This window comes from Buceros rhinoceros, unplaced genomic scaffold (assembly GCF_000710305.1).
Source record: "Buceros rhinoceros silvestris isolate BGI_N320 unplaced genomic scaffold, ASM71030v1 scaffold6819, whole genome shotgun sequence".
Taxonomy (NCBI): Eukaryota; Metazoa; Chordata; class Aves; order Bucerotiformes; family Bucerotidae; genus Buceros; species Buceros rhinoceros.
In genome coordinates this window covers 1-15,279 of record NW_010430862.1, presented here as the reverse complement: position 1 = coordinate 15,279, position 15,279 = coordinate 1, and the positions used below count along the sequence as shown (strand labels likewise).

Below are 15,279 nucleotides of genomic sequence, written 5' to 3'. Positions count from 1 at the left end.
GGGTGCCTTTAGCCCGGTGCAACCGCAACCTGCAGCCGGTCGTGGGGAGTAGGTTGTGGCCACCGCTTGGGGTTCAAAGGACCAGTTTGGGGCGCTGACCCACGCACGCACTCGGTTGTCAGCGGTTTAACAGCCAGTGCCTGTAGCGTTCACAGCTTCAGCTTGTTTTATTTTTTTGCCTGTCATAGGGTTCACTGAAAGCAGAGACCGGAGGTTAAAAATGGTATTTGAGCTGTAGTGACTGAGGCTGGATCAGAAAAGAGTTTTGTGGTAAAAGACCAGCAGAGGAAAGGACCATGGGTGAAGGTGTGCTCAGAGAGAATTGCCCGTGGCCTGGTGACAGCCAGGAAAGCGTGAGGAAAAGGGCAGTTGAAAGTGAGAACAGGCTTATCTAGCCTCCCAGTTCTTCTGGGTGGGAACCCTGTTAGAGCTGAGAGGCTGCTGGAAGACAGCACAGCTGCAGAAGAGCTTTGTAAGGACGGAAGCAAATGTGAGGAAAGATTTTTGGGTGTGGGTGAGAAGCTGCAGGTGGATGTAATGGGATGCATGGAGGAGTAAAGATTAAGGAGGCAAAACTGGAAGCAGTACCAAAGGTGTGAAATTGGGGAAAGATGAGGTAAAGGGACCTGAGATTTGACAACTATGAATTTTCTCAGTGGAATATCTCGACAGAGTTCACTCCTGTGACTCCTACTCTCATAAACTTGATGCTGACAGTTGATTTGGTCATGCGTGTGTAACCACCTACTGTGTGCTGTGGTTGGTGAGAAAAGGTGCAGAGCAGAGAGGCAGCCTTTTTAAGGGAAGTCAGTTGTTTGGGTTTATGGTATATAGGCACATTAACAGCCAGTGTAACTTGCTGCGGGATTTGTGGCAAAGGACAGTTTTAAGGAGGAGTTTGAGGGTAGCTGGTAAAGCTACCACAGAGTGCAGGACACCAGAGGAGGAAGAACAAAGGTGTGCATTTTAAAATCTTACGAATGGATCTCAGGAGGGCTGAGCAATAGCAGGAGCTGAACTCTCCAAAATAAGTGAGGTGAGGGTAGTCTCTGAGGCCTTGGGAAACAAAGGTGAGCAGTTTCAGGCTGCCTTTGCAGAAAGGGAGGAGCTGGCAGATGGAAGCGCTGTGGGTGTTATGTTGGTGTAATGAGCTGGAAAAAAGCACCTTGCAGTGGTGTTCTGGAGGAGGTTAGCAGGGTGAGACCGTGTTCCTTGAGGCCACAGAAGAGCATGTTGCAGCAATCAGAATGCAAGCTGATGGGCATGGGTGGGAATTTTAGCTGCTTTGGAAGCTTGTAAAAAACCATATGGAGCCATTAAAGCCTGAAGACCTAGAAGGTGATCTCTGTGGAAGATGACACTCAGGTTATGGATGAAGATTTAAGGGAGCAGGTAGAAAGTATGTTCTCCTGGCAGGTACTTAAAGTGGTGTAGTTTCGCTGTTCTGTTGTTGCCTAGGCATAACGCTGGGTTTTGCCTGTTCTTCTGTAGTATTTGTTTCAGTTGGTAACTCTTAAAAATCAGATGAAATTGCGTGGAGGTCTCACATAGCTGTTGACAAAGCAAGCTAATAGCCTTTTATCTATTATCTCAGAAAATATGGGAAATTAGGTTTTGGACTAATTTTTTTTATGCAACAATCTCCTATCTTACTTTAAAAACTCCGTGTTGAAAGATTGTAACACAGATCCACAATTATTATGATTCTTCTTTCAGATCTATTTGTGGTTGCATCTCCTTTATGAATGGGAAAAGGAGTAATTTTTCTCAAGTAGTGAATTAACTAGGCTATAGAAGCCCCAATGTCTTGTTCATTTGCCTGTTAACATGTGAATCTTTTAAAGATACATATTCTAAAGGATGCCGTAAGATAAGGTTGTGAAGCTGTGATTATGGGGGGAAAAAGTCGTGATCGTAACAGGAATAACTAAGTAAGAAAACCCAGACAGATGTATTAATACATATTAATTTACAGATTAATTCCTGTGATGCGAATCTGAACCGATGCTGTGAAATAATAGAGTTGAACTCTGAGATTCAAGGACAGCTCTTCACAATCCTCAATGAAACATCTCGAGAAGGTAAATCAGTGCCTTGTCTTATTACTAGCACATTTCATGTGTGTTACCTTTTGAAGCTCTGGCCCTTTCTGTAAGGGTTCTCACAATTTCTTAATGTATGTATTTTATTAGGAGGGCATTATGCAGGTGTGGAAACAATCAAAACTCGTCTTCTGCCATGGCTAGGGACTTGTTTTTCCTGTGCTACTTCAGGAAGGCTCTTTGAAACAAACATCTCCCTAACTCAGGTGTGTACGAAGTTTATTCTAAGGGAATAGAGTGGGGTGAATTTATACCTGCAGGAGAGCTTTAATGACGTGCTGTTAATAATAGCCTTCCTCCCCAGTTTTGCTTAATGAAGTATGTCCTTAGCTGCTCATGGAGACAACTATGCTTTTTCTCTGTCTTATCTTACCTTGCCTTTGAAAGGGAAATCAAAGAGGTCATTGAAGTCACTCTTGGCCTTCTAAGACTTACGCTGTTTCACAAGAATCAGTGACAGTATGGAGGAATTTGCTTTATGAGAGAAGCTATGTTCTTGTACTGCTTTCCTTTTCTGGGTAAAGGACTATGTTACATTTATATTTGCAAAGACATCATAGAGGTATTTATGCCATATCTCTATTAGTAAAAACCCAACACTGTGTGAAAATACGCTTCTTCAGCTTACACATGTATAAGCTCCATGGATTTTTTTTTGCAAGTTCCTTTTTTTTTTCTTGAAAATAATAAATCTTTGTTTACTGTCTGAGAATTTTAATGTCTCCAGAAGGGGGGTGAGGGGAAAGTGCTCGTGTTGACTGTGATACCACTACATGCTTAACTTGATGTTTAGAGTTAGTATGTGTGTGATATTTACTGAAGGGGTTGTAGTACTAACAGTAGCAGTTCAGCAGAAAAGACGTATCTGTTGTGGTGTTGTGCTGATGCAGACTAGGGGAAAATATTGAAGATCTTGAGGTTTGATAGTGGTGTCTCCATGTTCTCAGATTTCTCATTTTTGCACCTCAAAATCTTTCACAATTAAAATACGGACAAATAAAAAGTTATATCCCTGAAGAGTCATGTTCTAGTGTATTGCTGAAGTAGGGTTCTGCCAAATAAACCCCAAAATGTAAAATAATGATGTCATTAAGTGACAGTACAGCTGATATACCAGTTATGGATTTGTCGTTGCATGTGACATTAAAAATTCAAAAAAAAGCCTGCTTCCCAGTTACTTATTTAATTCTGGTAGTGTCAGACAAATCTGTAGTTTGTTAAAGACTGAGCTGCATGAGTATTAGTGTGCTTGCTGGAATGACAATACTTGCCTCCTCTCTTCTAATAACTTTTTTATTTTGTGCACATGAAATCCCCAAAATTTTACTTGAGTTGGTGACATAGTCAGAAGATGACTGACTGGAAAAAAAAATCCAATTCCACATATCTGCAAGAACACTTTGTTCAGATGATGTCTGGGTAGCAGGTATGCAGGTACGCTGGTATGCAGGTAGCAAACCTCCATACCCAGACCTTCTGTATTCTCTGTCATGAGGTGTAAGTGAAGTGAATATTCTTCCTAATATAATTGAGTCTTTGTTTTGTGTGCCTGAAAGGTATCGTGTATGCCTCTAGAAGATGTGCGATTGCTTTTTTCAGTTACTTTAGAAATGTTTAGAAATACATCTGCTAATTATGGTATACTACATTGCTGAAGGATTCTGTGAAGTCAGACATTCCAGCAGCGTGATTTTTGAGTTTTGTTGTAGGATTCAATTGACAAAGAGAGGCACCTGAGAGAACTGGTCGGCAGTCAGACTTCTAAACTGCAAGAGCTGCAGGAAGAACTGACTTCAACTCGCCTACAGCTTGATCATGTGCAACAAGAGTAAGGGAATTAACTGTGATTCTTCTTGTTTGATTTTTTTTTTTTGTTGTTGTTATTTTTTCAACAAGCCATGTTTTTCTCTTGACATTTAAGTAATGATGGAAATTTCTAAAATGTTTCATTTCTAATTTTAAGCCAGATTTTCCAAATACATCTAGGTTCTGGATTGTGTGTGTGTGTATTCAAAGTGAACTACAAATAATAGTCATATCCGCATTCATAAATTGGCTTGTTAGGTTTTGCTTCTAGCAGAAGAATTGCAAAACATGCCAGCCTTCTAGTCAGAAGGGTTTTGAACATTGCATGACCATCCCGGTGGAATTATAGTCAATCAATGAATTGTTGCACACTGAGCAAACATTGATAAAAATAAAGTGAAAAGCTATAGTGCAACACTTATTGAAAGACCTACAACATGTAGTAATTAGTTATGGTATGTAATCAGCATGGGAACAGATTTTTCAAATAAGCGACTAGGACTGAGCACTTCCTGTCCCAGTTGCATAAAACTCATTTTGTGTAGTGCTGTACTCTCAAAATTACTTAATTGCTTAAGAAACAAATTTATGCAGTTAGTTCCAGGGCCATTTCAAAAGTAGTTCCAAGTGACAGACACTTTTTGTGCATCCTATTAGCATGAGAACAATGAATGTTGAGTGATTGAGTCAGTACAATAACTGGTTATAATTCAAAGCTCTTACTGATTCCAAGAATATCAAGTTCTCAGAATTGCTAACTGTATTAGCTAGATTAGAAGAAAGATTCAATAGAATGTTTTGTCCTGTATGCTAATCTTGCAGAATTGCCAAATGGTTTAGGTTGGAAGGGACTGTCAAAGATCATCTATCCAACGCCTCTGCTGTTGGTGGGTATATCTTCTCCTAGATCAGGTTGCTAAAAGCCCCATCCAACCTGTCCTTGAACACTTCCAGGTATGGGGCACCCGCAACTTCTGAGGGCAACTGGTTCCAGTATCTCACCACCCTCATTGTAAGGAATTTCTTCCTTGTATCTGATCTAAATATTTTCTCTTTTAGTTTAAAACCATTACACCTTCTCCTATCACTAGGACAGGGGTAAAAAGTAAAGTCTCTCTCCAGCTTTCTTGTAGGCCTCCTTTGAGTCCTGTGAAAGGCTGCACTGAGGTCTCTTGAAGCCTTTTCTTCTCCAAGCTAAGCTATCCCAACTCTCTCAGCCTTTCTTCATAGGAGAGATATTCCAACACGGATCACTTTTGTGACCATCCTTCAGACCTGTTCTGAGATACCTTTCTTGAACTGGGGACCTCAGAGCTGCATGCAGTATTCTGGGTGGGGTCTCATGAAAGGGAGGTAGAGGGGTAGAATCACCTCTTAACCTGCTGGCCAAGCTGCTTTTTATGCAGCCTAGGATGTGGTTGTCTTATTGAGTTGCAAATGCATATCACCAGCTCACTTCCGGTTTTTCATCTACTGCTATATATATACATATAAAGGTTGTTTTAGGGATTAAGTGTTTTATTCCATGCTTCTGTGTGAATAGAAAGAGATTATTTGAACTGGAGAAAAACATTGGATGGTCAATGTGAGAAGTACAAGGAAAGTTAGTCACTAATACAGATTGGAGTGAGTGTGTGGCAGTTTGCTGTACAAGAAAGTAATTTTGGGCTAGCTCCTGAGAGAAGTGGGAAATTGGTGGTAAGGCTTTTTGTATAGTTTTGTGGGTTGCATTTCTCTCTGCAGTCAGGTCAGACAAGTGTTTGCTGTGGTTTGCAAATGTAGAAGTCTGGAATGTGGAGAGTTGGAAAGAGGTAGTTGAAGCCAAGATGTTGTCTGTGAAAGTTTCAGAACTGATCCTTTCAAGATGATGCAGTATGGAATCATGGTTGTGTAGTTATTGGCAGGCAGGCGATGGATGCCAAAGAAAGGGAATTCATGTTCTGAGATACCCTCATCTATGGACAGTGATCATTCTGATCACTGTAGACTGTTGGAATTGATGGAGAAACTGGAATTTGGTCTTCATGAAAGATAACTGGTCATAGCAAAAGAATGCTGTTATTGCATAGTCAAATCTGACTTTTCATAAGCTATTTGTGTGCTGATAATCTGAACAAAGCCCACTGTGATTGTTTTTATATGTTGAGTTGGTATGGACTTGGTCTGCTTAAACAGGCAGTTTGTCATATTAAATTCTCTGTTAGAATCTCTGCTTCACCATGAAGGTTATTAATTTTTCTTGTAGTCTGGCAAAAAGCCAGTTAGCTTTTGAAGACACAAAGATCAAATCAGCCACTGCTCTTTTGGCAGCAGAAGATGAAATTATTCAGCTAAAAGCAGCATAAGAAAAATTGAATCTTGGGGTATTTGTGGCAGAAAGTCAGTATGCAGATACAGCGTCTGTCATCTACCTGAGCAGGTTCTATTTATTCTACGCTGTCCTATGCTATAGCAAAAAATAGGTCTAGCTCCTTAACATCTTGCAGCTTTGTTTCTTGATGTTACACGGAGATTTAACATAAGTAGATTCATGTGAGAAGAACTCTTACGGCTGAACTTCTTTTTTGTTTTTTCTGTAGGATAGAGAAGATTAGTTTGAAGTTAGCACCTTGATAGCATTTGAATCTTGTAGAAGTTAAATGAAGAGAACCATATTCTAAATATGGCTGGAAATCTTTGTTTGCAGTTTGGTAGGATGCTCTTGGAAGTACTGTGCATTAAATAAAAGATAGTCTGTGTATGTTAAGGTCAGGTTATTTATAAGGCTTTTTCTTTTAGACCATCTTTTGCCAAATACTTTTGTCTGTGTGAAACTAATGACTATTGGTAATGTTGATGTCTCTGGTTTAAAAATGTTTTCTGAGGTTCCAAGTGTATTAGTCACATCTGGGAAGTTAATCTGGATCAGTAAGGGTGCAGCTGGGAGGCCTACATTTACATTTTATACAGGCGTCCTTAAAACTAATTTCCTTTTGTGGCTTGACTCACAGGCAGTTCCAGAACCAGTACTAATTCTTCACCATTTTGAAATGTAGCACACAGCTTTTTTTGCTTTTGGGGTTTTTTTGGTGTGTTATTGGACAAGAATACAAAGGTTGGAAATGAATACCAACAGCTTGTGAATTCTTGTGATAACTGACATTTCAACAATAGAAATATAGTCATACTTGTTAAATAAAAGCTTACAGCCTTTCAGTTAAATAACGTTGCTGCTCTTAAAAGTGGAAGAAATTGGACTTTGTTGCTTACACTTTAGGAAAGGCTATAACTGTCCACAAGTTCATTTTTTAGGACAGGCTAGGAGCATGAGCTACTCCCCATAAAGATAAGCAAAAACCAAAACCTCAGGCAACTAGAGTTTCTACTTCTAGTAGCAAGTTGAATATCACCTGCTCATCTCTGGATGTTTACCATTGCTTCTAGAATAATGTTAGTTGTCAGATTTCATCCATGGACCTTCCTAGCAAGTGTTGATTACTTTGGATTTTGATTTTTTGGATTGCTACCTGGCATGTTCCCATAAAATGGACCCTTTTGATTTGTTGGGTGAAAAGTAGCTCATATAACTCCTTGATTGTCAGATAAAACCCGACTGCTGTCTTTCTGCCTCAAACTATTACTTGTGAATAAAGCATCTCACAATTCCCATATGTAGCTTTTAATGCAGACTGGGCAGAAATTCATGTTGCCATTTATACTACTGACTGACAAATAAAACATTCCTATTTTCCTGTGAATTCATGAGTTCTGTAATCTCCACATACTTAGGGTTCATGTTTGCCCTCAGTTTAGTTGGCACTTTACATTTGCATCTTCTGCCTGGGTGTTCAACATCTGATTGAAGCAAAGGTGCTATTTTTCATGTTATGTGAAATCCTCTTTTCAAAATGTGAACCCTTTTTAGCTGGGTGAGATCAGATTTGCCTGGTCTTTATCTGCCTGTTAAAACTGGAATGCTTCTAAAAGTAGAGAAAATGAGGTCAGGACTGATCTGTGACACTTAAGACAGGATTTTTTTTTTTTTTTTTTACATAAGGAACAGTTTGCCAGGAGTGTCCTCTGCATCTTTGTAAAACTGTTTTTTTTCTGAGACTTTTGGAACAGCTGATGATCTCATTCTTCTTGTCTCTAGCCTGTCTGTCTTGCATACTTAAATCCAAACGTTTTGCAAGACATTTTGCTCTCTTGGCTGTTAGAACAAATGTGGTATAGACTTAATATAATTGAATTCTATAGCCAATATAAGCTTTTGTTGGATCAAGATATTAATTATAATTCTGCAGCAAAGAGCTAAACCCTGTTATAAAGGAAAATACGATTTTTTTTTTTTAAATGAGTAACAGTCAACATTTAAAAGTAATTGGAAGTTCTTCAGCAGAAGACAAAAAATAAAGTGTACTAAAACCAGTTGTTATATGCAGACTGAATAAAATCCTATTAATACTATTATAAATAGAAGCTTATTAGTAGGGTGCTTAGACTAATGCCAAGGTCTAATCAAACTTAAAGCCAGACGACTGGCTTTGAAGTAAATGAGATCAAGAGGACTTTTTTTGATGTGTTGTACAGAGGACCTGTTATATAGATTGGTAGGTAGAAACTTTGATAAATGTGGTTGTAATTGATAACAGCAAATATGGTAGCTTTAATTGCTTACGTCAAGATCTTGTGTTGCTGTTGCAGGGGTCTCTTAAATAGGTTGAACAGGCATCTGGCCAAAAATTACATAGGTGGAGTTGTCCTTGCCTCGAATTTCAAGGCAATCTGACTGAATGAGTCAGGCTTAGCCCAAGAACTGGGGGAACTCTGAGGGACTTTATCATTACTGAATTGTTTCAAACTGGAGGGTAGCAGTGGGCTTCTTCATGCAAAGAGCATTAAGCATATACTTGACACAAATTCTCCAAGGCTTTTGTATATTCTCACGAGAAACTGGCTGAAGAGGCCTGTTTTATTTTTAAATGGTTAGATGCTGGAGATTAAAATACTAGTTATAGCCTTAAAATTAGTGAGTTATACAAACTATTCTGATTTTTCTATGAACTGTATATTGCCATTTTCTTCCCATTATTTTTTTAACATCTACATCTCTTTAACCTAAACAGAAGGATGATAATACTATCTTCAGATCAATATTTAGTAGTATAGTGAATGAACAATGAACCAGGGGAAACTCTGAATACTGCATAGATTCAATTAGCATGGAAAGGGTTAGTCTTAAGGCTTACAAATGACAGTATTGATAATTCATAAATGGTCTGTCTTAAAGTTGGGGTTTTTTCCTTTTGGTATTTAGTTCATTTTACAAAGAAAAATATTCATTTTGAGTGGTAGCTTTTCTTACGTTTTGTGACTTACCATATGACTTGTGATGCAGGAATTTCTGCTGGTTTCAGTCTGTCATGTGATCTCCTGTTTGGGTAGATTTTTCTTCCTCTGTCCTGATAAAGACAGACCTATAATTAAGCATCTGCTTGTATTTATAATCATTATCTCCTGTCATAATGAAAAGATGAAGCTTTGTGGATCTCACAGCAGTGAGATAAAGACCATCAAAAATTGCTTTAACTTTCTGAAAAATCCCCATGTGAGTAGGTGTTACTACAAAGAAAATAATACAGAAATGAAATTATTACTTTTTATTTATCCTTTCTACTAGTTATTAGAACTGCATTGTCTGTCTGCATTGTCTGTCTACATTGTCAATAATGGCAATTTAAGGAAAGCCTGTCTAATGTGTTGTATATTATATAGGGCTTTTCTTCACCTTTTTTTGTACATAGTGGTTTTCCCCATATCTCTCCCCATAACTCATCTTCCCGAATCTACTTTCCCTTCCAGTTGTTCTTTAGCCCTCTTTTATTAATACTCTGCCAGAAGTCCTTGCTGGAGGAGTTGACTAAGGAAGAAGTCTTAGAAGTCTTTCTTCTTAGTAGATGTTCTGGCCTTATTAGCTGTGGTTCTCTCAGTCATCCTGCTCCCTAAAAAAAAATCAGAACAGGAAGCTTGTCAATTGATAGGTGTTACAGCTTTCAATGGTTCAGATTCTCAAAAATCCTACCAGGGTCCTTTAGTAAAGAAAAAGACAGACCAAATTTCTTCAAAACGAATAGAAAGCATTCTTTTTTGGGTTTTTTGGTTTTTGTTTTGGAAAGAGGAAAACATTAATACCTGTATTAGGAGGGAAAATGGAGATGTTGGGATATTTTCTGACATTAAGGTTAGAGTAAAGGACAGAAGATAAACTGTCTGCCAATGTTAAAGAAACACTGCTTCTTCTGGGTAGGGCAGAAGAGCTTTTGATATTAATTGGGTAACATAATTTGTGATATCCTTTGACTGACTAATATATTCCAGCAAACAAAAGACCCTGTGGACCTGATGGGAAAAAATACCTAGAGTTTTCAACTGTGGGAAAGTAAACTGAGCTGGTTTAGCTAGCATCTTAAATGTGATGCAGAAACCAGTTTCCTTCTTGGACTTCATAATCTGAGCTAGTACAAGGAGACCAAATGTTAACCAGTGATCTCTCCTGTAACAAAGTGTAGTGTGTCCATGCAGTCTCCTGCCACAGTATACTTTTACATTTTAAAGCGTAATTAAGCGTATGCTTTGGAGTAATGTTTTTTAAACTCTTGATTTTGCTGTATTTCAGCACAAGCAGTTTGCTCAGTGTTTCTCTTCTTTTTCTCTTCTTTTTGTTTAATGATGAGGATTAATTGGTAGAAGGACATCTTGTGAATGACTTTATTCTTTGTGGTTAAGTCTGAAGACTTCCTGTGCCCAAGAGAAGGATGTCCTCAGGAAGCTAGGTCGTCTGAATGACTATGAGCAGCAGATTGAAATACTGCGGGATGAGATTTCTATTCTGGATGCCCAAAAGTCTGTTCTCCAGAGCAGGTAGAGGCATTATGCAGAGAAGTCACTGAATCAGCAATTATTCATTAATTCCATCCTCATTTGAAACTGAAGTATAAACAAAAGCTAAACTTCTGTACTTTGTTTTGAAGAAACAAACTCTCTAGCTCATTTCTCCTAGTGCCGAAATGTTTCAGTTTCAGACACTTATGTAAAGTTTCTGGCAAAACAGCAAACAGAGCAGCTTTACAAAAGCACTGAAAGAACTGTATGGCATAAAAAGATGGTTAGGGGTTTTGTTTGTATATCCTCTTTGAACACTGTAATCCTGCTGCTCTACTCAGCTCTGGTGAGACTGCACTGGGAGTACTGCACCTAGCTCTGGAATCCTCAGCACAAGAAGGACATGAACCTGTTGGAGGAGGTCTAAAGGATAGCCGCAAAAATGTTCAGAGGGATGGAGCACCTCTTCTATGAGAACAGGCTGAGAGAGCTGGGGCTGTTCAGCCTAGAGAAGAGAAAGCTCTGGGAAGGCCTTGTTGCCTTCCAGTACTCAAAGGGAGTTTATAAGATGGATGGAGACAGTCTTTTTAGCAAGGCCTGTTGCACCAGGACAAGCGATAATGGCTTTAAACTAAAAGAGGGGAGATATAGACTAGATATAAGGAAGAAATTTTTACAGTGAGGATGGCGAAACACTGGTGCGGGTTGTCCAGAGAGGTGGGAGATGCCACATCCCTGGAAACATTCCAGGCCAGGTTGGACAGGGCTTTGAGCAACCTGATCTAGGTGAAGATGTCCCTGCTCATTGCAGGTTGGGTTGGCTTAGATGACCTCTGAAGGTCCCTTCCAATCCAAAGCATTCTATGATTCTCCTATACATTTACAGGGTGGAATTTGTTATATTTTTCTCACCTGTTGACTTTGCAACTCTGAAGTGTTCCTGAAAGAGAAACAGATCTCCAAACCATTACTAGTCCCCAAAACAAAGTTCTTGGCCATACACGCTTTAGGAATTACTTTAATTTTATTGTTCAGGCTCATAAAATGTATTGACACAAATGTCTTCATGTTAGACTAACCATCTGCAGCATTTTCTTTAATTGTGTTGGCTCAATCTCAGCTGAGGATGGTGACTTCATGTTTCTTTGTATGTCATAGGCTTGCACGGAGCTGCTTTTCTTCTCAAAGGGAGAGCAAATCATCTGGTCCATTTCCCCTGAAGAGCTGCTCACCTGGCCGAGCCAGGCATACAAATGCTTCGCGTCGTGCCTGCCTGGTAGCTCGCTTTGGTGACATTTATGCTCGAGAACGCTTGTATGCAGAGACCCTTTTGAGAACACACATCAGTGACATGGAGATGGTGCAGAGGATAATATACATTGCAGCTGTGGTAGGAAAGAAATAATATTTCTTGTTTCATGGGTCAGAAGTGTTTTATAAAATACTACGGCTAGATTGCATTAAATTGTGCATAAATTAGCATTTCTTCAAGTATGGAGAAGAAAGCTTCTTTTTCTCCGTTTCGATTTTTCCTTTCTTTCACACTTTTACATTGAACTCCCAATTTAGTGTCCTTTTCTGACTGTCCTCTCCAACATTAGAACAGGGTCAGTGATCTACAGAACAGGTGCTAAAAGGGCTGCATAAGAAGACTGAATGGCTCTGAGAAGTAGCTGATTCCTGCACTAAACAACACTGCCTCATTTAGATGTATTCTTTCGGGAATACTACATTTTAGAAAGTTAAGGATCTTGCCATATCCTACTTCCATCTTGTCTGGAGCTTTGTGCTTTTCTAGTTTCAATGGCTACCTTGAAATTGCGTTACCTCATGTTTACTATGTGATCAGTCTGAAAAAACTTGTTTTCATTTTTCTGTACTTAATCCTCTTTCTATAAAATTGACGTAGTACATAGCTGTGTCAGACAGCATGTCTATTAACGTGTGTGATACCAAGCACATTTAACTTGTTTTTTCCCCAAACTGTCAATCAGTTTACAAATCCCAATTCAACCTTTCTTCCCAAAGACAAGAGGTGCTGTCTTACGTGGTAGGCACATGAAATGCTGTTACTGAATTCTGTACATAATATGTTCGAATGTGATTCCGTTGATCGTGGGTGTGTGGTGGAATCCTGCATAAAAATAGAAGGTTAGAGGGGTAAGCTTTTCAATCCTATCTTCTGTAAATAAATCACATTTGATTTAATTGGAGAAGTCCTCCCACATGAGAACTATATTTAACTTTCACTTCTACAGCAGCATTTTACATTTCTCCTTACAATGATGATACTGTGTTAAATTAATCCTCTCAGGTAATTGATTAAAAATCAATCTGTCTCCTATATTTAACCAGATGCTCTTTATGTTTTAAGGAGTCTTTTCATGCAGCAAAGACGGCCTACAGATTGTTCAAAATACGCGTAAGAGAGATTCTATCTATAGGTCACTCGGGGCCTGAGTCACTTGAAGATGCTGTCCTGGATTATATAGTTCGCCATGAGGATCTGTATGATGTTCAAGCCAGTGTCAATGTGAGTCAGGGGCAATGGGGAAGCAATGTGTTGATCTATGTCAGCAGCTAATAAATTCGGAGTGTGTAAACTAGAAATGTGCTGTAACCTGAAGAAGAAAAAAGGTTTATCACATGGATTTGTGTCTTGTAGCTGTTTATTTTCCAAAATAGTATTGTGGTATGGCCCATTAATCACTTGGTTTATTTACCTGTGATTAAAGTGTCTCTGTTTGCCAAGATTATATTTTTGTCAAGCTACAGTGTAACTGTCTTAATCAAGTAAACATAAACTACATTTCATATTTATCTTCTGTGCTCAGCTGAAACAACTGCATCTCGGTCTTAAGATTGATGTCAATGATGTAACTTGATGTAACAATGATGTAACCTTATTTCTAAAATAACAGCACATTCTTTCTGAAGCTAGTATTTTCTGGAATAGCCTAAGACAACATTGCTGGAATTTTCTTGTACTGACTTTTAAATGTAGAAAGCTGAGAGGAATATTTAGGAGGGATTTCCATACTTGCCCATTAATAGAAGTGTTAGTGAGCTCAAATTACTCAATTGTGTTTATTTTCAGGAAGTAATTCGCTCCATGAACATCAACCCAAAGATTTCATTTCCACCAGAAATTGATTTCATTGTGATCAGCAGTTTGATTCGAGAGTTGTGCCTTGTAGCTTTTTCAATGCAGACGCTCGTTCCTCCTCTTGATGTTGCCTTTGGCACTGATGGAGAACTTTTCAGTGAGACCAAGTAAGAACTCCTTATTTTCAGTCAAATTCTTACAACCTGATGGATATTTGTAACCCTACAGTGTACTTCTTTCCTGTATTAATGTAAAGGTTTAAGATTGATGCTAAACATTAGTTTGGAATGAATATTCCTGGTCTGTAGTGAATTTGGTTTAAGGTCTTTATGACCTTTAAGGTGTGTAAATGCCAGGATGTAGACCAGTGTTAACAGCTTTCTTTAATGAACAGGAGCACAATTTTCTGGATAAACTTCGGTCTCCGGAGCATCTTTAATTTATACTTTAAGAAAATTATAATCAGCTTTTCTTACCCTGTTTAGTCTACCTGCCTCCAATGTTTATAAAATGTGTGCATCTTTGTTCCTCCTTTCTAGCCCATTTTGTAAAAGTCATATTTACTGAGATCTGGTGTCTGATACCAGGATCATCAACATAACCTCCAGGCTGTGGCTACTGTACAATATATAGATCTTAATACACCCACCTCCCCTCCAGGACTCCCATTCTTGGCAGGCCCCGGCCGCCCTGTGCCTGGGTCCGTGATGTCTGGAGGTAGAGCAGTGACTCTTTCACGGGCATCTCCTTGCCGTGGGGAAGGAGCTTGCATGCCCTTGTGAGGTTGAGAGCTGTGCTGGTGGTGGCATGTGCCTCCAGTGGGGTCTCCCAGGCCTGACAGCTCTCAGCTGAAGGGTCAGACAAAGTGTGTCCACGGGCAGGATGGGCTTACTGGCCTTCGGGCAACCATCCTAGGAGAAGGACAACTCTGACTCCAAACCCAGGCAGATGGAGCTCGTTTAGCCTTGTAAGGCTCATCCATCCAAGAGAAGGACACTCTAACCAAACCTACGACCCGAGGACTTCGCTGTCACCATCCAAGCTCGCCAGGCCCTGGCAGATGAACCTCAGGTGTAAAGGGTGGAGTCAGTTCCGCGCACACTGCGCCTCACCTAAAAAATCCACCATGCAGGCCTGGAGGGTGCACTCATCGCTTGCAGTGAGCGTGGGAAAAGCCCTTCCCAGATCTTCGTTTGCGAAGCCAAGCCATTTTTGATCTTCGTTTGCGAAGCCAAGCCATAATGAATACACTCACCTCTACTGGTTTAGAGATGAAAAAAAAAGAAAAATGCCTTTTGTAAGTGGGTATTTTGTATAAAAAATGTCAGCCATAACATTTTTTCTTTTTTTTTCATAAGGTCAGGGCTGGCAGCTTGTCACAGTTTGAAAAGGGGGGGCTGTTTC

The 15,279-nt window shown here is 39.4% G+C and overlaps 1 protein-coding gene across 1 annotated transcript; it reads left to right on the top strand.

Annotated features, from left to right (window-relative positions):
* The first annotated feature begins 296 nt into the window (after positions 1-296).
* Positions 297-14,046, top strand: SPATA18 (spermatogenesis associated 18). The gene is made up of 9 exons (XM_010143174.1): positions 297-353; positions 1,976-2,081; positions 2,193-2,308; positions 3,812-3,930; positions 6,154-6,248; positions 10,679-10,808; positions 11,928-12,159; positions 13,144-13,302; positions 13,867-14,046. Exons 1-9 carry the CDS (start codon positions 297-299, stop codon positions 14,044-14,046), a joined length of 1,194 nt encoding a protein of 397 aa, XP_010141476.1.
* The last annotated feature ends 1,233 nt before the right edge of the window (positions 14,047-15,279 follow it).